General features: G+C 41.0%; 1 protein-coding gene across 1 annotated transcript in view; it reads left to right on the top strand.

Annotated features, from left to right (window-relative positions):
• The window catches only part of LOC147709465 (protein-tyrosine kinase 2-beta-like), a 368,771-nt gene that overhangs the window by 282,054 nt on the left and 63,960 nt on the right, over positions 1-22,757 (top strand). The window contains exon 7 of the mRNA XM_086925999.1: positions 13,278-13,456. Coding sequence (XP_086782125.1) covers positions 13,278-13,456 — 179 coding nt within the window. The remainder of the gene's footprint in view (positions 1-13,277; positions 13,457-22,757) is intronic.

Here is a 22,757-nt window from a genome sequence, read left to right on the forward strand (position 1 = left end):
ATTTCTCAGGCGCAGTGTACAGGAGCGGGGTACAGATTTTCATTTTAAGTAGTGAAAATGAGTGGTAATCGGTGCCGTTCACCGAAGAAAAAAGTTAAGTTTACAGGTTTTATTTTCCATGGCGGGAGAGCCTGGGGCGGGAATGCGAGCGAGGGGAGGCAGGCAGATTACGAGGGAAGCCGGATGGGGGCGGGAGAGCCTGGTGGGGGGGCGTGAATGCGCGAGGGGAGGCAGGCGGATTGGGAGGGAAGCCTGATGGGGGCGGGAGAGCCTGGTGGGTGGGCGTGAATGCGAGAGAGGGGAGGTGCTGGTGTGGGAGGGGGGAGTTGCTGGTGTGGGAGGAGTGCTGCTAGGGTAGGAGAAGCCTGATGGCGTGAATGCGAGAGAGGGGAGGTGCTGGTGTGGGAGGGGGGAGTTGCTGGTGTGGGAGGAGTGCTGCTAGGGGAGGACTGGGCGGGCTTGCATGCGATGCGCGTGCATGTACACAGGAACTGCATGAAAACCGCGGGGCTGAAAGCCCTTTGGTTTCAGGATGTTTTTGCCACTTGAATTCTCGCTCCGCTCGATGCGCTTGCGCACATCGATAGGTCGCGAGACCTAAAAAGCTGCGTTACTTGATGAGCTCAGCTCGTCATCCACACACGACCACCGTGGCTGATGACGAGCTGAGCTCGTCATCAGCAGCGAAGGGGTCAAACAGCATAGGATATTTCACAAAAGATCATAGAGATGTGGGATCCTAGAATTCAGGGAGGTAGATCCTGAAAGTGTGGGTATTTAGTAATCTCTTCTGAACGTGGGATGGTACGTGGCTAACAAATACACATGAGTTTTGCTTATTTGCTTCTGGTGCATTAATTTTTGCTGTGTGCTTGTGTTTGGATTGTACACAGTGTGGTAGTATGTTTATATTAATAAAGGGTGTCACTGCAGACATCATGAATTGCCAAGAAACTTAAAAAATTACAAAACTTACAAGAAAGCAAGACTTCTATTGCTTATGCAGAGGAACCTCAGCTTTTGGGTTGCAATCAAGTCCTTAGAAGCTAATGATCTACTGTTTTCAAAACTGAATAGCCAATTTCTATTTCTGTTCTGTTCAGCTGTTGGTGAGTACTGGCATAAATACCCCAAACACAGAGCAGTGTTCTGGAATTCAAAAAAGCTTCAGCAGACAATGAGATTCAACATAATTACTAGATACAGAAATAGATGGTTCTGTTGACAAGACCAGTGCAATTTGCAGCATTTCTCATACAGAATAAGGAATGGGATGTACCCATGAGATTCACAATAATAGACATTTAAAAGGGAAGGATAGAGTCTAGACCGTTATTCCGCTATTAGCTGCAAGCATTAGAAGGACACCGACTTGCATTAACAGGACACCGACTTCAACTACGTTGACAGCACCAGAGAAGTAAGTTGATGCTTTGACTACTAGGCTTGCATGGACAACTTTAGCGTCACGATCACACACAAATAGCTTGATTTCTAAGGCCTGAATAAGACTTTAGTGAAGTAGTGGCCCCGAATTAACAATTTCTTTCATATGAAAGATTTAATATTTAATATTACTCCAACTTCAACTCCTTGGAAAGGTAGCAAGGCAAACACAGTTGAGCAGATGTGCAAAATGAGACATATGGGCAACATAAACAATATTCGGGCCATTCTCTATTAACACAGTGGCCACATGCACGTAGCGAAAGGAAAACTGTTAATTTGTCTTAAACTAAATCTTAAAAATAATAGTTATTTACTGTAATGGCCAGAGTTATTTAAGTAAAGATCTCAAATAGTAGCCTATGGTATTGCTGTGGCAAAAACAAAACTGCATTATTTGGTGTTTAATACAGGAGGCACTTTGAGCTAAAAAGGCAGCAGACTGAACAGCCAACCCCAGAGGATAATAAGGAACCTCATGCACAACAATGATACCATCTAAATAGCAGGAGCACTTTGGGTGAAGCTGTAAACTGCAAGAGGGTTCTCGTCAAGGCTTAGTGTGGCCCAGCAAGGGCACCAAGACTGATCTTAGCAGTAGACTCTCTAAAGTTAAATCTCCCTATCACTTTATTTAGATACACTGGGATGTTGAAGGTATGCCCATTGACCACAGTCAATGCACAGTTTTTACCCTGGCACCAATTATTTCCCTTCCAAGTTCTTTAAACATTTTGCTAGGATAACCTGGCAACATTTGTGTGGAGAAAAGAGGTCAGAAACAGAGCCTGCTCGTAATAGTTGGTGCATAAATTGTGACACTGCATGTTTTGTCTTGGGCCAACCTCATTACCTCTGAGGGCCAGATGTACGAACATTTGCGAGTCGCAAATTGCGTCGAATTGTGACTTGCAATTTGCGACTCGCAAAAGTGCATGTATAACAGTGTCTCAGACACTGTTTGCGATTCCAAACTGGGTCACAAATTGCATGACTCATTAATATTCATGAGGCTGTCGCAATTTGCGACCCCATTGGAATGGCTAGCATTCACAGGGATGGTGGTCTGCTGTGGTCAGCAGGCCACCATGTCTGTGATGCCTTTTTTAATCTAGCAATTTTGAAAAAAAATACAGCCCGTTTTCCTTGATGGAAAACGGGCTGCGTTTAAAAAAGAAAAATGAAACTTTTCAGTTTCATTTTTTAAAGGCAGGCAGTGGTCCCTGGGACCATTGCCTGCTCTTAAAAAATATTTCACACCCGCTCTCAAAGGGGAAGGGGTCCCCTTTCCGTTTGCGATTGGCTTACCGCCCTTTTGAAAAGGCTCGTAAACTGCAAGTGTTTTGCGACCCCAAATACAGTCGCAAAACAATATAACATTGCAGTCAGACTGGCTATTAAGAATGGTCGCCCTTGGCACGCCTCTTCCTAATAGCGAGTTGCAAACCATATTTTGCGAGTCGCTGATAGGTGAGCGTGTTGCAAAATATGGTTTGTACATGGGGCTGACCAATTTTGCAGTTGCAAACGGGCAGAATTCCTGTTTGCGACTGCAAAAAACGGTTGTACATCTGCCCCCGAATCCTTTGTGGATTTCCCCAATACTACTACAGTTCACTGCCCTTAAATCCCGCACTCTTGTAACCAGGTCCTTAAGGTGTATCAGTCTGTGTGTGAGTCGGCTTTTCCTCCTGTCATGGTTGCTACTGATATCCCTGTATGAGCTCAATCTGTTTTTCTCCTGCTACTAAATGCGCATGCGTCTGCACCATCAGCATTATCAACTCTTGTGCTAACAGTTTAGTTGCTTGAGGTGTGGTTTTGTGGTTAAACCAACAAGATTCTGAACAAGCTCAAGTGAATACACTGAAAAAGTAGGAGGACTGTGCTTGTCGCCTTCTTTTCAGGCAGTTTAGAGGTTCCCACAGTGATGCCGGGTAAAGGCCTCTGCAGGAGACAAAGTTAGAAAAACCAACCAAGTAAGGACCCGTCCCTTTTTCTAAGGTTTTCAAGGGTATGGATGTTGGGGTTTCAATTATGTGTCACACTAAGCCTCTGGGATTTCCAGTACTTTCTTCAGTGCAACTTTTTTTTCTCTCCTATTGCAACACAAACATTTATTAAAGTCTAACATCTCAGTAATAGCAGGTATTAAAAGTGTAATTTCATTACAAGACCGGAGGCTACCATTATGCATACAACTTTTAATGCAGTTCCAAACAGCCGCATATGTCATAAAGCAAAGTTCCAACTTAGAATCAACAATAGCAAGTATCACTAGGCAATCAGCCTCTTTTAAATGCGGCTCCAAACAGATAAGTCATGTTTTTCTTATCCTCCTTACCATTACTAACTTTATGATTGTTATCTGATTATGTACCTATCATAACCTATGTATTATTATTCCTTATATACTGCTTACACTTGCCTTGCCTTTAACAAGCGTAACGACTTCTGTCTATTTCACCCTTTAACCTATTCCTTATCTTTCCCTAACCCCTGATTCGGGCACCCGCTCTCCAATTTACGGAGATCGGCTTCCTCAGTGTGTACCCACCCCTCCCACCTTTCTTACTTAAAATCGCCGCTGTACTATAAATTACAAATGCGCTTTCAAATGCGCTTTACATTTACCGATTTCGGCTCACTCGCCTTCCCCGATTCCAATTAGGCTTGTGCGCCGCCTTCACGTGAAACAACATTCACCTCGCCATTTTCGGCACTTTACCCTCGCTATCCCCATGTCGCCAGCACCCGGGCGTTAAAGAAATGACCCTTGGCAACACACGCGCTGCGTGCGCTGGTTGCCAAGGTACTTTCCTCCACTGCCTCCAATGTAAACACCGCAAGAGCCGAGCAACGGATGTTATCTCCGCTCGAGCCTTTCAAAACAGTTCTCCTTCATCGCGCTGCCGTTTTTCCTCGCATTATACCTCGTTCTAACAATTCCCATACCCCAGTATTATTATTTAAGGTTTATTTAGAGTTACCTTCATTAATATAAAAAAAAAAAAAAAAAAGGAGCAGATTATAATTTAATAGAAAGCATCTTATATATATACACGAGTTCAGACCCTTAATATTATTCTACAATCATGTCTGACTCAGACTCTGATTCATTACATAATAATACAATTGAATCAAATTTTAATGATGATGCCATCAAAAAACTCATACATAAGGAAATGAGATCCTGCATGTTCTCTACCTTATCTCAAGTTATTTCATCAAAAAGACCCTTTATCAACGATAATAATGATCTTTCAGATCCAGAAGAGGTTGATGATGTAACACAAGAAAGGGGTAAGAGGCATAAAAAAAGTAAAAATATAGATTATACCCCAGAGAGCACGGGAGGTCCTAGCACCTCAAACTTATCAGGAGGTCATCGCACCTCATTTGCCTCAGGTGTCCCTCGCGGCACAAATTGGAAAGGTGTCCTCAGCGGCACAAATTTAATGGGTGACCCTCGCGGCACAACAAATCAAAGTGCTCTAGACAATGATGATGATGGCTCAATATTCCCCGATGAATATATTCTTGATCTTGACGAAGACGATCAAGATATTGAGTCTTTTCTCTCAAATGAAATTGATGCTCCTTCATCTTCCAGAGATAATATTTTGGATCCCTTGGGAGAGGAAATGTTCTCTCCCTTTAATATTAAACATCCTAGAAGCTCGGAGTGGACCCCACATGAGCATGTATCCAAATTCATAACCAAATGGATTAGGAACCCATTAGAGAGAGAGACTCGCAATCTCCTAAGGGCGGAGTGTAACAGACCTTCTATTGAAGGTAAAGTTTGCCAAACTCCGAATCTTGATCCAGAATTAATTACTTATCTTTTTAAACTAGGAAGAGACCCACGCAAAGGTCTAGAAAGATCACTTAAGATTTGCCAGGATAAAGTCCTTGACATCCTAGGCCCTCTGACAAAAATAATCGACGCAGCCGAGGAAAGTTACCTTAACGGTTGCCCCCTTGATACACACTCCATTCGCGGATGGAGTCAAAGGGCTCTAGTCCTCTTAGGAAATGCAAATGCTGGGCTTAATTGCGAGAGAAGAAGAGTGGTTCTTACCAAAATCAGCCCCAAACTAACGGACATGGCTGAAAAAGAAACCTCTATCAATCCAAAAGGTCTACTTTTTGGAGAAGATTTAATAAGAAGCCTGGGTAAACATGTATCGACCTTTACAGCCCTGGATAAAGCGCATCAAAATATGAAAAAAGTTTTCAATTACAACAGTAACCTTTTTGGAAGGGCCGGAAGAAGAGGGCAATCTTCCGGCCGCTTTTATCGACGCCCCTTCCCAAGAAACAGAGGAAATTTTGGTAGAGGTTACCAACCATCCAACCAACCACAGTTCTATCCACCCAGAGGAAGAGGTTTCCGCTCGAGAGGATTCCGAGCCAGAGGAGCGTCTACCGAATCCACCCCTCAAAGTGAGTACTCCTCCCCCTCCCCTTTCTTCCAACCTAAAAGTGGGCGGGAGACTAAAGTTCTTTTACAACAATTGGAAAAATATTACTCAAGACCCTTGGGTTCTAAACACCGTTCTTGGTTTCTCAATAGATTTCATCCAGATTCCCTTCCAGAACTCTCATCCAACACCGATTCCCCTCACACTAGATCAAGAAAAAATTATAGAAGAGGAAATTTCCTCAATGTTACAAAAAGGAGCAATTTCAGAAGTCCCTATGGAACTGATGAAATTCATAAGTACTTTATTCCTTGTGGAGAAGAAAGACAAGGGTTGGAGACCAGTAATAAATCTCAGGGAACTCAACAAATTCCTGGTCTACCGACATTTCAAGATGGAGGGCATCCATCTTCTAAGAGACCTCTTACTAGAAGGCGACTGGTTGGTCAAATTGGACCTGAAGGACGCCTACTTCACAATTCCCATGGCAATGGATCACCAACCCTATCTTCAGTTTCTTTGGAAAAACCATCTCTTTCAATTTCTGGCTCTACCTTTCGGCCTCTCCTCTGCCCCTTGGTGTTTCACCAAGCTACTCAGAACAGTTGTTTCATGTCTAAGAGAAAAAGGGATCCGTCTCATCATTTATTTAGACGATATCCTGATTCTTTCTCAAGATTATACTCAGATCATCAAAGATCTCAAGACAGTTATGGACCTCTTAGAAAATCTGGGTTTTATCATAAACAGAGAAAAATCTATTCTGGTTCCCTCAAAAAAGATGGAGTTCCTGGGCTTCACAGTAGACACAACAAAATGTCTTCTCCTTCTCCCTCCCAAGAAGATCACCAAAATCAGAAAGGAGATAAAACACGTATTGAAACAAGAAAATCTCTCCTTGAGAGAACTAGCCAGACTTTTGGGTCTCCTATCTTCTTCCATTCAGGCCATTTTTCCGGGACCACTGAATTATCGAGCTCTTCAGAGAATAAAAGCAAGGGCTCTCAGGTCTGGCCTTTGGTACGGAGACCGTATTTCCTTAAACCAAGAAGCGATCTTAGAACTAACTTGGTGGTTAGACAATCTAGATGCATGGAATGGGAGAGCGATTTTTGGTTCAGCACCAGATTTTATTCTAGAATCGGATGCCAGCCTTCATGGCTGGGGTGCTTGTCTTCAGGACCAGAATACGGGAGGAATTTGGTCGCAAGAAGAATCTCTGCACCATATCAATTATCTAGAATTAACCGCAGGTCTGTATGCTCTAATGAGCTTCAAACATTTTCTCCAAGGAAGATCGGTTATACTAAAAATGGACAACATGTCTGCTGTAGCGTACATAAACCGCTTAGGAGGGACCAAGTCAGAAGACCTCTCCAATCTAGCAAAAAAGCTTTGGTTTTTCTGTCTAGAACACAAAATCTCCCTCAGAGCAGAATACCTTCCCGGGAAATCCAATCTTTGCGCAGATTGGAATTCAAGATTTATTCGGGATTACAGCGATTGGAAACTCAACATTTCTGTTTTCAACTCACTCAATCATTTCTGGGGTCCATTCCAAATAGACCTATTTGCAAGCAGGTTAACGACCCAATTGGTTTCCTATTTCAGCTGGATGCCCGATCCTGGTGCTCTAGCAGCGAATGCTTTTCTCCAATCTTGGAAAGGGATCAACGCTTATGCCTTCCCTCCTTTCGCAATGATTCAGAGACTTCTTCAGAAACTGAGACAGGAACAATCCTCAATTGTCCTAATAACTCCCTTCTGGCCATCTCAAGCGTGGTTCCCAACAGTTCTGGAACTAACTTACGATTTTCCCTTCCTAATTCCTCCTCTGACAGATCTTCTCACAGACGTAGACGGTCATATTCACCCCCTTATACAAACAGGGAATTTGAACCTTCTTGCCTGGAGGGTGTCAGGAGATCTAACGATCTCGCAAGACTTTCGTCAACAGCTTCAACTCTCCTTGGAGAGTCATGGGCCCCTGGGACTCATTACAGATACAACAACATTTGGAAAGTCTGGTCACGTTGGTGCTTGGAAAGGGACTTGGATCCCGTGGAGGCACCTATTGTTGATATAGTCAATTTTCTCGGAGAACAATTCGATAGAGGATTAAGTTACAGATCTCTCAATTGTTTTAGATCTGCTATTTCTGCTGGACACTCTCTAATTAACAATAAAACGGTAGGTAAAAATCCTATTATTTGCAGAATTCTTAAAAGTATTAGACTTAGAAGACCTCCTCGACCTAGATATCAATCTCTGTGGGATGTCAATTTAATTCTCCAGCTTTTCTGCACTTGGCCTGTTAACTCTCTCCTTAATAGGAAGAATCTTTCAATTAAACTAGCTACCCTTCTTTGTTTAATTTCATGCAGGAGAGTCTCTGATGTGAAAGCTCTTGATATTTCTTACAGATCTTATGATATGTTCGGAGTTAAATTTGAAATACATCGAAGAACTAAGACTATGTCTGATTCTATTTTTTATCCTCGCTTTGATAGTTGTACTAAACTCTGCGTTGTTCAATGTATGAAAGAATATGACATTAGAATGAATTCTCTTCGCCCTTTGGATGTTTCTCAATTACTTATTTCTTTTGTTAAACCCCATAGAGGAATTTCTTCCCCTTCTATTGCTAGATGGGTTAAGACAGTCATGAAGCTTGCTGGAATTGATCTGAATATTTTTAAACCGCATTCTATTAGAGGCGCAATGGCCAGTAAGTCTTTCTGGTCAGGTGGTAAGTTAGATGATATTCTTAAAGCAGCTGATTGGTCTAATTCTAGAACATTTGCTCATCATTATTGCAAACCTGTATCTCATATGTCTGATGTTGTGTTACATGGCTACCAACATGCATAATGGTAGCCTCCGGTCTTGTAATGAAATTGCGATTCTCCTATTACCATGACCAGAGAATCTGGATTTCATTAAAGACTCGGAGGCTAACATTATCCCTCCCACCCTTCCCTGGGTGGTTGATTTAATGATTTTATATGCTTTAATGATTTAATATGCTTTTTTCTTTACAAGAAAAATTTTGTTACATGCTTATGTACTTTCTTAAATTTTAGGATTTATTAACATCCTTTCTTTTCTTTTCAGATAATCTTTCTGGTTGAATCTTCCATCTTTCGGACCATCTTTTGGATCTCTCATGGATGGATGATGTTTTGATTATATTCTTTCTTCTTCTTCAACCTTGATGTTACTCTGGAGTTTATTGGACCTTCCTTTCTTTTGTCACCACATTTAAAAGAGGCTGATTGCCTAGTGATACTTGCTATTGTTGATTCTAAGTTGGAACTTTGCTTTATGACATATGCGGCTGTTTGGAACTGCATTAAAAGTTGTATGCATAATGTTAGCCTCCGAGTCTTTAATGAAATCCAGATTCTCTGGTCATGGTAATAGGAGAATCGCAATTTCATCACATAAATTCTGAACAGGGCTTTTTCTCCAGTGGGGGTTTGTGTCAGGCAGGTTGAGGATGATGTGTTTAGGAGCTGCCAATGTTTTGGTTTAAAAGCTATGGTCTCCAAAAAATGGCACCACACCACTGCAGCAGAACTCCAAATAGAGCATGTGTGCTCTTTGTCAGCTCTTGTGCTTTTTAGTACCGTATTTTGTTACTAATTGGACAGATGTATTGGCTTTTTAAACTAAAATGTCAGATGTTTGGGGAAGATTCTGTCGGAGTTCAGCAGAAAAGCGTGTTAAAAGAGACAGCAATCCTTAATGTAGGCCTTATGTTGGACACAACATGTTCTCATGTCAGTATCAAAGGAAGAGAACTGCCTGTCCAGTAGTATGGGCTCACCATGGTGATTTTTCTTTGTGATGAATTACTATTGTGAGATGGACCAAAAGTGCAATTTGAAAGAGGCCAAGGAAATCTAAAACTGTGGCTGCCCCCCTTGTAATTGTAATTAGGGCAGTTCTTAGCTTTTCATTTTTGACCTACCTCCTTGAAAATTCTCCCCACAATCTTACAATTCTCTTCTAACACGGAAGTTGAATCACAGTGCCCTAAATTAATATGATCACATCACCTCCATCCCGATGGAACGCCACTGTCATCAGTACCAGCTGCATCTCTACCAAGCCATCGTGACCAGAGCCCTCAACTATTTTGCTGACAATGTTATTCTCTTAGGAGGGGCTTGCACATCTGCAGCAGGGACACTTGATTAGAAACAAGATTAGACATTAGGAAGTTCAAAAAGCAAGCACTTGGAACACCAGTTGGTCTGATCTGTAATAAGCATGCACAGAGCTATTTGGTTTGCCAATTGTTTTTTTTTACGGTTGTGCGAAGTCGCAAGAAAAAAAGTCCTAAATGTCTGTTTGTGTAACAGTGTGTATGCATGGGTGGCTATTTTGGACACTGTATCTTTATGACAAAAATAAATCCAAAATGGCAGCTGGTGCACTAGCATGCATGTGCATTTATGCTCAACCGTCTTGGAATGATTTTCGCTGTTAAGAAAAAGCATTCAAAGTTGGCCGTACATGGCTTATCATTTATTAATGTTGCATTCCAAGATGTCCGACTGCCATTTTCAAACTGCAACTTAAAAAATATAGAGTGCAATTTATCAATGGCATTTACTACTAATAAATGTACTGCAGTAGTATGTTACGTTATATTGATTTGTAATGCACACTTATCACCCGAGTAGGGTATTCAGGCCCTTGGGCAGGTGTGTAGGTTTGTGTACCCCAAGGTGCTTATATGAAGAGCCAGGTCCTCAGCTTCTTGCTGAACCCAAGGAGTGAGGAGGAGGCTCTGATGTGTTGAGGGCGGTCGTTCCATGTCTTGGGTGCGATGTAGGAGAATGAGCGACCTCCAGTTTTGCTTTCGCAGACGCGGGAAATGTGTGAGAGTGAGGCAGAGAGTAGGTGTCTGGTGTGTTGGTGAAAGTGTATGCAGCTGTTCAGGTATTCTGGTTCTATGTAGGGCTTTGCATCTGTACAATTACTACAAAATGCTATTCACAAAGCTATGAGTGTAAATCTCCACATGCACCTCCCATATCTTTTCTATGGGGAGACCCTCAGATGTAAGTTTTCTACGTAGTAATAGTTTGTAGCATTGTTGTATTTTGTTCTACATTTTAAATAAATGTATAACTTTCATTTACTCTATTATTTAACATTAAAACATTTGTAACAGTTTTTAAATTGAAATAAACTTTACCACACAGAGACTCCATAGTTGGGGCAGAGATCTCCCTTTGGTAAATTCTAGGGAAAATTAAAACTTTTTATGAAACTTTGTTAAATTGGTAAAAAATATTTTACTTTTGCAAGGTGTATCCTTATCTTACTTACCTAACTCCCTGCTGTTAACCTTACCTAAGAGGGGACCCCAACCCACTTCTGAATTCCACCAACAGAGAACATTGCAATCCAGAAACAACATTCTTGTGCATATTGGGTCATTCCTAAATGTTTCCAGTAGAGCTAGAGGGCCATCCCTGTGGGTATCAATGCACTCAATCATTCATTCATTCATTCATTCATTCATTCATTCATTCATTAAATGATTTAAAGTGAGTTGCTATAGGGTTGGCTCTTATCTAAGAAAGGGAATAAACCAAAATAATGTAAATGTTGTATTCATGGGATACACTAAATCATTATTAAACGCCCTCTAAATGTAAAATAAGCAGTATTCGCCTGCTCGTTTTAAAAGCCCCAGGGTTTCCTTCATTGGCAAAGAACACTTTAAAAAAAGTTTTGCGTGGGGTTTCAGCTCAGCCAGAGGTTCACCCCACACTTTCCTGTAGGGCTGAGGTGGCAGTTGTAAAAATGATTTCCTTGAGTAGTGTTTCACATGGTTAGAACCTATGGCGATGCCATCAGTTAAAACAAAATGCTTCCAACACCACAGTCACAATAAGGATTAATGCATTTACTTCATTTTGTATAGCACTAAACATGTTGCTTTGGAGCTACTTCATGGCACACGGTTATATTAGTGATACACAGTGTGCTTTCTTATATCTGTTACTGGGAGAAGGCAAAATATAGGACATTTATTCTTCCGCCCTCTGTATTATGAGAGCGTTGTAATTGTTCGCAGCCGTTCTGAGAAGCTGATGTTTCGGTGTGTAGGCCCTGTTCTGGGTTCCTAGTGTGGCAGTAGTCTCCACAGATAGTCTCAGCCTCCCAGTAGGACCTGTTGCAGTGTAGGTGATTGTGCGTTTGTATGCATCTTGCAATGGGAGCCGGTGAAGGTTGTTTAAGCGATGTTTAATGACATTACAGCTTTTTGAGGTTGGGGCTTAGCTTGGCCACATAGGTTTGTACTCACTGCACTTTTCAGTCTGTCCAAAGGTTAGGGTGTTTGCCATGGCCAGTGTTGACAGTATTGCAATTGATGCTTAACCAGGCTTTCCACTCAGAGTTTAGTCTGTAGTTATTGCAGCAGCCATTGTATTTTTGTGTCTGTTATACAGTACCTTGACTGTTTTCTTTATTTCTGACCAGAAACTAGCCTCAGAATCAAAGGATACACCCAGAACTGCACCTGTAGTGGTTCTTAGAGTTGAAAGATGCAAAAAATCGATTACGCATCATTGTCTCCCACCATCAACAGCTCCATCATTGCACAATTACACACACAAACTAGACTTAATGAGATGAGGTACAGAAACCCCTATACATTTTCAGGCCTCTGTAGATTATCGAGCTGTAAGTACAAATCTGAAATTGAAGCAGATGCTGTTCATTAACCTATGCAAAATGTGTAGAATAAGGGGATATCTAATTTGGCATGGTATCCATTGTGTTTTCATTGGTCATACATTGGTCATACTTATGGACCGCACAAGGGGTGTTTTTAATTGTATTGCCAAGACTGATTTGTGGTGGTTTCCCCCTTCTGTATTGTCACCAACATGCTAAATAAATATAGACTATATCACTAGTCAAATGAATTTACTTTGGCTAACATTGATTCGGTTATTTGACCAATCACTTTTCTGTTGCTTCAGTGAGTCCCCCCAATTGGAGGGGTATGCCCAGACAGGCGTCTTGAGCTTGTTGTCTGATAGGAACCGAAGCTTCATCTCACTGAGCAGATCTCGTAAGTCGCCGCCTGTGTCTTTATTCACAAGGGACGTGACAGACAGTAAAGGCTGCTGTACTCCATTTTTTGCATCGATCAACAATCATTGGAAACCTTCTATAGCCGTAGTCAGAGCTAAAAATTAGGGATTGGAATATTATCTGCATCTATTTTCAGTGGTTAAGATTGATTTGAGCCACTTCGTCCATCAGGTATAAGCAAAGATCCTGTAATTTTGCAGCTCTTTTAGTCAATGCAAAGCCTATTCTGTTTTGATTATTATGGTTAAAATTACAATTCTGAACAATTCTCTGTTCTAGGAAATTATTAGCTCCATTCTTTCAAGTGGGAGAATTGGACCTGATATCCTGCACACCGAATGCTACGGGCTCCGTCTGAAACACTTGAAGTCTGATGAGATTCATTGGCTGCACCCGGACCTTACGGTGGGCGAAGTCCAGGAGAAGTATGAGTACCTGCACGTCGAGGCAGAGTGGAGGTAACGTTTAATGATATTATGCATCCTCTTCTGGAGCTTGACATCAAGAACAGCTGTGATTGGTTGATACATTGTGGTCAGTGTAATATGGAGACATTGGTTAATAAATATTAGATGAACCAGACTTCTAGATCAACAGTTCTTCACCTTTTCACTTCTGTTGACTCCCAACGATTCACTACCGGAAACTGGGGAACCCTAATTAAGCAATTTCTACAATTTGAAACATAGAATAATACACAAAAATAAAGGAACAAGTATGAATAAAACATATTAAAAAATATTTAGTTCAGAAAATATACTCACATATCAAAAAATTAATTTTAATGTGAAGATTGGAGCTTTTTAAAATTTGGTTTTATTTCTAAAAAAAGAAGCCACATTCTGGATTCTAGCTTATCCCTTTGTCTTTTTTGCTCCTAAGGTATGCTTTTGTTTGTCGGCACACACCAGTGATTGAACTAAGACCACCAATTGTCCATACTAAGTTCTGTTTGCTGTACTTGTGCTGCGTTCACAAATCAAGCTAAGGCAACCAACTTAATTTTTAGCCTCCAATTTTAAATTCCTTCATATTTACAGAGGGATGTAAAATTTGCAATTTAACTTTTAGGTTTCTATGTATATATATCTGCTAACATTATTTAATTTTCTAAACTTTGGCTTTTTCCCCCTAAGTATGTGTTGCAGACCACCAGGTGTGTGTGGTTCCTAGGTTAAGAGCCATTGCTCTAGGCAAAAGATTGAGTAGGTGTTGTAACGTTACACATCCACAAACCAAAGCAAAATGTAGCCAATCAAACATTATGCTATAATTAGGCTAAGTTATTCCAAGGTATCTTTGGCTAAGATAGGGGAGGCAGGGTTTTTGAACAGGGTCAGTGATGTGCATTATTCAGTATTTTCCCTCAATAAGTACAAGTGGAATTGACCTAGTAAGCCACCAAGAGCACTCATGATCATGACATTGATTAATTAGTGATTAATTGGTTTGATGCATGCCGTCTCTAGGGAGATTGAAAGCAGAAAGATTGGTCCTTGAGTATTTATCATGTACAGATTTGCCTTTCGCCCCCCACCCCCACTTTCAAGGTGGATCCTTGGATGCTCCATGTTTGGTGTTTGGGCCTCCAGGAGTAGAGGGAGCAGATATAGTGTCAACTAGTAAAAGGTTTACTCTTTAGATATTCTGTAAGCTAGGAAGTCGATGCTAATTACAAATATTTGAAATCTGTTAGGGTGAGTATAAAACAGGCCACAACTTCTGTATGTCTCCAAACCCTTCTGGAGAGGAGAGACCGAGGAGCACAGAGAGTGATAATTCTAGGGTGCAGTGACTGCAGTGTTTCAGTTTGAGCCTTGCACAGACCTCAATGGGGATTTATTCACATTATTCTCCAAGTATTCGCTAAATGTAGTAATAATTGAACCTTGTGTACTGGATCCCTGTTGTTAGAACTTCTAAATAGCCACAAAACAGAAGTAAGTTGGCAAATTAGTAACACCAGTTATTGAGCTCACTTTACTAGTTGACAGTCTGAAGATTCTTGAGGTATCCTGAAAGGAAGGCTGAAAATAGTAGTCTCCAGGTAAAAGGCAGTATATGCTAATAAACTTAGTGGACTTATTCTTCTCTCCATTATATAACTAGAGTGATGCTAAAGGTTAGGTTTTCATCATTTTGTTTCTTGGAAGGATCATGTGATCCAGGTGCCCCACAGAGGAAGATCAAATTGGAATAAGAAAGCAGTTTTCCAGGTTATTTTTAGTAATTGAATAGTTAGGAAAAATTGCAAATAGCAGCATGAGTAGTCGTGCCTCATTTGTGTAAAATAAAATTACACCTGTCTAGTGAAAGCATCTCCATGAGAATTTAACACCTTTGCCAACTGCCTTGTAGTGGAAGTGCCATGCTGAAGGAGTATCTTCTGTAGTAGAAGAACAGTTTTGAACTCAACATTGGGAATGTTTCCTATATTTTGAACCAGATTTTCAGACGGCAAACATATGTTGTGCTACAGAGGGAGTAGACAAACATGAGACCTGATTTAGAAAAACCAGGAGAGTTGCAGTCAAGTGAACATGAAGGTTGGATGCATGGTTGCAAAACCATGTATTTAGTGCACAAAAAGGTGGAGTAGCCTGGAAGGTAAGCTTGTGCTGACGACGATACGAAAACAGGACGTTAGATCGTATCAGTTGTCCCATGGTGGGGACACAGTGTGATGAAACTGTAGGAAGAACCAGTGGAATGATGGAGTATTTGCTCTATTGTGGAGGCCATCTTTCATGAGTATAAAGCTCATTAGAGCTCACAATAATGTGTTATTTCAGCAGAATTACTTTTAGTAGAGACTAAAGATCATAAACATCGAAAGAAAGATAGAGGAGACATGGTGGAGTCGTCCAATTGGCTTAGGGGAATAATAACAGTGGAAGTATCAAGTCATTACTAGCAAAAGACGACACCTAAAGTTGATGTCATAATATTAGTTTGTTGAAAAGGGCTCTAGCTTTAGAAATTTGAGGCTAGAAAGGGTAGTGAATGAACTAGATGATTTCAAGAAAAATGTGCTGGAGTCAAAACCAATTTATGCATTAAAAACTTGCACAAGGGCTCAGTAGAAATCAAAGACAAGAATAGAAATTGGAATTTTAGTTAGATGTAGTGTTTGAAGAAGTAAAATAATGCCTGACTCTAACTTAGCTCTCTAGTGGTAGTCATAGTATTCCATTATTCTGTAATGAATATTCTTAGCAAGTTGAACTTCTTTTTTGATAGAATGTCTATTTACCATCTAGAGGCCAGGCTCAAAATGATTTGTGGCACAGATGATAAGTGATTATTTGCACACTTGGATCAGATTTACTCCTTATCACAGTCTTGACAGTTTTGAGCATTATAGAGTATATGTTTGTAGATATTCACAGACATTGTACACTCATTTACTATTTGAAGAGCACAAGTATCATTCTGGCAAGAATTGGAGAAGGGACCGGTTTGCCACCACTTGTATGAGATTGTATGGGAAAATTGAAAAGTGGCAGCAAGGAGAATGCAACTTTCAGTTGCTGATGTTCTCTTTGTGAATTACAGATAAGTTGGGTCCTTTCCAGGAAAGACTTCTCATTGCTGCATTTTTGGTGCTCCTCTATCTTAAACAAGGAGAGCTCATGGACTGGAGTTGGACATCTGCCTTTGATTCAAATTGAGGTTTTGGTGGAGACATTAGTGTCTGTGAAAAAACCTTTGTCCAGGGCTCATAAATACTGATGAAGGTCTATCTTCTATAGATTCATGTAATCACTTTGTACTTCTGCATGTGGTAATTCTATAACATAAAGCTGTTCAAAAGGCATAGGAACACTATATGAGGTCAAAGTGAAGCAAACTAGTGATAGGAGAGGTAGCTGGTTTGTGGCAGTTAATGCATGGTGATGTAAATAAGAGCAGCATTGGTGTGGTCCTAATGGACACAAGGATGTTGTCCCAGATACTTAGTGCATAGGTGAACAAAAGGCCTGCTGCCTCGTTTGTTTTGTTTTTTGCAATGCTTGGTCTTCAGTCTCACAGTGTCCTGGCTCTGAGGGTGCAGAGAACCACCAGCAATGGTGAGCTTGTCTGCAATATAAGCAGGGGTTCTGGTCGTGATAGCTTTGTAAATTATGCTGCTGGTTTTCAAGATAGTATGGGATGGCAAAGAAGCTAATTTATTTATTTTTTATTTTATTTTATATGCTTATAAAGCGCCAGACTAGACCCCCGAAGGGGTATCCCCGCGCTATGACTGCAGATGGAATTGAGAGTAAAAAAGTGTCCAGAGATAAAATGACAATTAATAGCTGGGAAACAGATGGGTTTTTAATGAAGTTCCATCAAAAGGGAGATGATGTGATCATATTTACTCAGGCATTGGATGAGACGGCAAGGAGTGCCAGTGTGTACTCTGAGAGGCCACATAGCAGGATATCACTAGGTCCTGATGCAAGTGTATGAAGGCTTGACCAGCACTTCTGAAGTTATTTTCTGGAAGAAACAGTTTCACTTTTTTTAGAAAAAATAACTGATACTTGCCCATCTTTGTGTTTTTTGACAATATATTCCTTGAGGGTGAGGCAGGTGTCCAGGGTGAATCTCACTAACTTACCATTCGGCTGTGAAAGTTAGAGTTCAAAGCTGTCAAGGTTCATGTTATTGAGCCAGGTTTGTATTCTTTCATGTTTGTTGTTCTTAGAAAATGACAGGAATTCTGTCTTGGCTGGATTGAGCTTCATGTAGGCGCTGGACAGCCAGGTATGGATGATGTAAAGGCAATATTTGCAGCAGAGGAGAATTTCAAACAGAGTGTGCATCATGTGTCTTATTGGTGAATCTTGTAAATGTAAATGTAAATGTAAATGTATAGGCATTTATATAGCGCACTACTTACCCGGAGGGTCCCAAGGCGCTTCGACCGTTGCGAAACCCTTTCTGGCTTCCCTGAGAGATGGTCTCTTAATGGGTATCTCCAGGGTGAGACCAGGCATCCCCGGCGGTCTGGTGGGGCCGTTAGTGAAGATGAGGCAAGCTAATGCCCAGAGTTGCCGAGTGTGAACGCTGATCAGAGTGGGCACCGAGGCGAGAGAATTATCGAGTCCGCTCTCCATATAAAGGTTAAAGGTGACAGGGAACAGTATGAAGTCCTGTTGGACCTATTCGGACCAGGAGGTGCCAATATGAAGAAACTGATGTTGGTTGGAAAGGCAGGAGGAGAACCTGTGAAGGACATTGCTGGTGAATCCCATTTGCGACTCCAGGTTGCTATGATTGTGCAACTGTTTTGAAGGATGTACGTTGTTACAACGCATGCTTTTAGCACGCATGCTGTAACAACGCGGTTTTTATAACACATTCTTTTACAACGAATAATACAAAGGGGTGTTGGATAGTGAATATTTTAATTTACTATTCCAACACCAGTCCCCGTTGACACTAGGGAAGGTGTTGGATAGTAAATTAAAATTATTCCCTATCCTTGAGCGCCCCCAGAGTCATGCGTTGTAATAGAATGCGATTTAAAAACCGTGTTGTAATAGCACTGCGTGCTAAAAGTTGCGTCGTAAACGACGTTCCCCATTTTCAAGGTAGCCGAGTTTCAGGAATATCAGAAATCATCTTTATCGGTGTAGAAGAGGGCATAATCTACCAAGGTAGATGTATGTGTGCTGCAGTGTGAGCTGAAGCTAGGTAGGTAGTTGAGAAGGAGGTGATCTTGGAGTTGAAGATAGACCTTTTTTTCAATGATCTCACCAATAAATGGTAGGTGAGTGATGGGCTGATAATTGGTGCAGTCATCATGGTCAAACGCATGTTCCTTTGAGACAGGGGTCTTCAACCTTGTCTGTAAAGAGAGATTCTGATCAGTGAAAATTAATGTGAGCTCCTGAAGACCACCCAACTTGTGCATTGTAACCAGACACCCCCAAGCCCATCTTCTAAGCCTAATGTCCAAAGAGCCAGATACATTGGTTTGAGCAAAATACTTTGACTAGGACACTATGTCAGGACTGCCATGCATGGTCTTTGGGATGTCTGCATATGTGTGCATATGAATGAGACATATGTGTATGGGTGACTGAAAGCCTGTGTCGTATTTTCTTTGTTTCCTCCGACATACCTTTTGCCATTTGTGGCACCATTACATTTATGAAAAAAGGGTTTTGAACTGGGCGCACAGCTGTTTGTTTGGTTTTAAATAGTTTGTAAGGAACTTCGGAGTATCGCCTTCTGTCTGGAGGCGTGGTAAATATGTGGGGGCAGCACTCTCAACTCTGAGAGATGTCCTCCGAGTTCCGCAAGAGTCCTTGCAAGAAGGTTTCTTAAATAGTTGGTAGGAAGGTGAATAGAACACTTTACACATAAAAGATGTTCAAGTATTTAATCATGTATTTCACTTCTCGTTGCATTCACAAGAGTATATTCCATCGTCAAAATTCCATTAATGCACTCAAACCATCCCAATGCATTTCGGCATTCAAATCATGCCTTCATCTGGGGATATGCTCTGTAAATGAAGAAAAAGCATTTGTACTCTACGTTGAGCCTAAAACATTCAATAACTAAATTAAAATCAAAATGAAGGGTGACGCTCGAGATAAGTAAAAGATGTGCTCTGTGAAAATAGTATCATGTCCGACTCGTGTGAGCATGCATTTCAGTGGGTTAATTTAAAAAGGATACTTTGTAGCGCGGAGTCGTTACGAGAGTTGATAGAAATTGGAGAGGACGCGTGCTCCGTGCTGTGGTTTAAATGCCAGCTCGCTGATTACAAAATGTGCATGCAACTAGTAACGAACAGTAATAATGGAGGGTTGCTTACCGTGAGCGTGCAAAGTGGATTCCAAAACGCCGACAAGCTTTGCTGTGGCCGGATTCAAACGTGGTTGTGACCCGGAAGTGTATATAGCCGAAAAGTGAAGAGTGGCGAGATAGTTAAAGGGGACGTGTATAAACCATTACACCAGTACGGTTACGTGTTAAGACATGAATAGATGCACGAAGATACGAGTGGGTTGTGAATCGAGGGTGAAAGAATGACGTGTCTGGAAAAAGGGTATGCACGAATGAGGAAATAGTGGGTCGGATAACGATAACAATAACAATATCAATCTAATCTCAGGTAAAAGGCAATAATGAATAAGTGTAAAAAATGACAAATAGAAGTGACAAATGAGTACAATTAATGCAGAATCTTAAATAAAGATATGATCCGTACAGTCAATAAGTTACTCTCAGTAGAAGTACAGTGTTGTGGGTGAAATTCAGAGCTAACCACTATACGTATTTAGGGAGCCATAAGCTGAAATTTCAGCACATCAAGGATAACATAGGTATTCCACCCATTGAGACCCAGTGGTTTCATGCTGCACAACGTGTAAATCCAGTAATTTTCTCTTCTCAGGAGTTCAATGTGATTGTCTTTGCCTTCTTGTTGTTTGATAGTTTCCAAAGCACAGTATCGTAATTGGCTGATGCCATGTCCTGCTTCCAAAAAGTGCTGTGCAACTGTGGATTTGATTTGTTTGTTTCTTATGTTAGACTTGTATTCGTTTAGTCGTACTTTCAGTTTCCTTTGTGTTTGTCCAACATAAATTTTGCCGCATGGACATTTCAACATGTAGACTGCATTGCTGGTATCGCATGTCGCTGTCGCTCTAACTTTAATTTTGTTGCCCTTCATCGGATGATTGATGGTATTCCCTTGGATCACACTGTTACAGTGGTTGCAGTTTCTGCATGGGACTGTTCCTTTAAATTCAGTGATGGTTTGGTGAGGTATTTTCAAAAGTTCTCCTATGTTTTTGGCTCTGGTATGTGCAAAGGTGGGTTGATTATCAAAGATTTTGTTGAAGTCAGGTTCAATCCTTAGGATTTCCCAATGTTTTCTGATGATTTGTTTGAATTTTTTGCTGGCTGTGGAGTATTTGGAAACAACGGTAATTGAGTCTTTATTGGATGGTGTTATATTGGACAATAGTTGGCTTCTGGATCTGGTTTCACATCGTTGTTTAGCCTGGTCGAGGACGTGGTGTGGGTACCCTCGGGATTTAAATCTCGGTAAGGTAGTTTGTACCTCTTTTTGGAAGTGGTCGCTTTCCGAAGTGATCCTTTTAGCTCTAATGAGTTGGCTGTATGGCAAATGATCTTTCAAAGGTTGTGGATGAAAGCTGTAGTGTAGTGTATTATTCCTGTCGTTTTTTTTTCTCGGAATAAGCTGGTAATGAATCCCGTGGGAGTGTTGGTGACTTTAACATCAAGAAAGGTTATGGATTCAGTGTGGATTTCATGTGTGAATTGGATGCGCTGATCTATGGTATTCAATAAAGACAATTGTTGTTGCAAGATGTTTCTTGGGCCCTGCCATATTAAGAAGATGTCATCTATGAATCTTACAAATATTTTCAAATGGTCAGTCCATTCTGTTTTATTAAGGATGTGGTCTTCTTCGAATCTGTGCATGAAAATATTTGCGTAGGCCGGTGCTGCCGAATTGCCCATGGATGTTCCCGTCATTTGTTGGTACCAATTATCTTTCCATGTGAAATAGCTGAAAAATAGAGTAAATTGTAAGAGTTCCATTAGAAAAAGTTTTAAGTCATTGTCCAAGTCAGTTCTCAACAGGCAATATTCAATGGCCTCAATCCCCATCGAATGCGGGATAGATGTATATAGAGATGATACATCCACTGTGCACAATAGTATTTGGTTGTGATCTTCTATTTGCACTTGGTTGAGTTTATTGAGAAAGTCTGTTGTATCTCGGATGAATGTTGGCAGGAAGATAACAATGGGCTGAAGATATTTGTCTAGAAATTTTCCCACAGGATCGTGGATGCTGCCACATGTGGACACAATAGGCCTGCAGGGAGGTGTTTGTAGGTTCTTGTGTATTTTGGGAACCAAAAATAATTTTGGACTTTTAGGGTGTTTGGTGGAGAGGTACTTGATGGTTTTATCAGAGATTACATCATTTTCAAAGGCTGTATTCAATGTTTTGTCTAGTCTTTCCTTGAATTGAATGGCGGGATTGTTTGGTAATTTCAGGTACGTGCTGGTATCCGAGAAGTGAAGAGATGCTTGTAGATCATAGTAAGATGTATTGAGAATTACAATGGCTCCACCCTTGTCTGCTTTAACGCAGGTAATTTCGTTGTTGTTAGCAATAGATTTGATGGTATTGATCTCCTTGGTGGTGAAGTTCTTGTGTTTGGATTGGTGATTGCAATTAAGTTTGGATAAATCGTTTCTGACGAGGGTCTCATAGGTATCAAGGGTCTTGTGTGAGACAGGTGCTAAGAAGTTGCTTTTTGGACGTAGGCCCCTAAGTTGGTCTTCCTGAGGATCAGTGGGTGTTTGTATGATGTTTTGAAAAAAATGTTTCAAGCGAAGTTTCCTCATGAGCTTGTAGAAAGAAATTTCCAATTCTAGTTTGTTGGTTTGAGCCGTGGGTATGAATGAAGTACCCTTTTGTAGAATTTTTATTTGAATTTTGCTGAAATGGTAATCGGAGATGTTAATAACCAGGTTGTCTGTTACTTCACTTTCGGTTTGTCCCTCTTGCTGATTACTGTTCTCGTTTGAGGGGGTTCTTTTGTTTTTTCTTTTGGACCTCCTGGGTCTTCCCGTTGATCCTGGCCTACCTCTAAAAAAGGCTCAGCAGATGTTGAGGGAACTTCAGTGTTTGTCGGAGTTTCTTGAACATTGGAGGTTGGTTTCTGTGTGGGAAACCTAGTTCTTCTACCTTGTAAGTTGGTGGTGTCG

This window comes from Lissotriton vulgaris, chromosome 6 (assembly GCF_964263255.1).
Source record: "Lissotriton vulgaris chromosome 6, aLisVul1.2, whole genome shotgun sequence".
NCBI lineage: Eukaryota > Metazoa > Chordata > Amphibia > Caudata > Salamandridae > Lissotriton > Lissotriton vulgaris.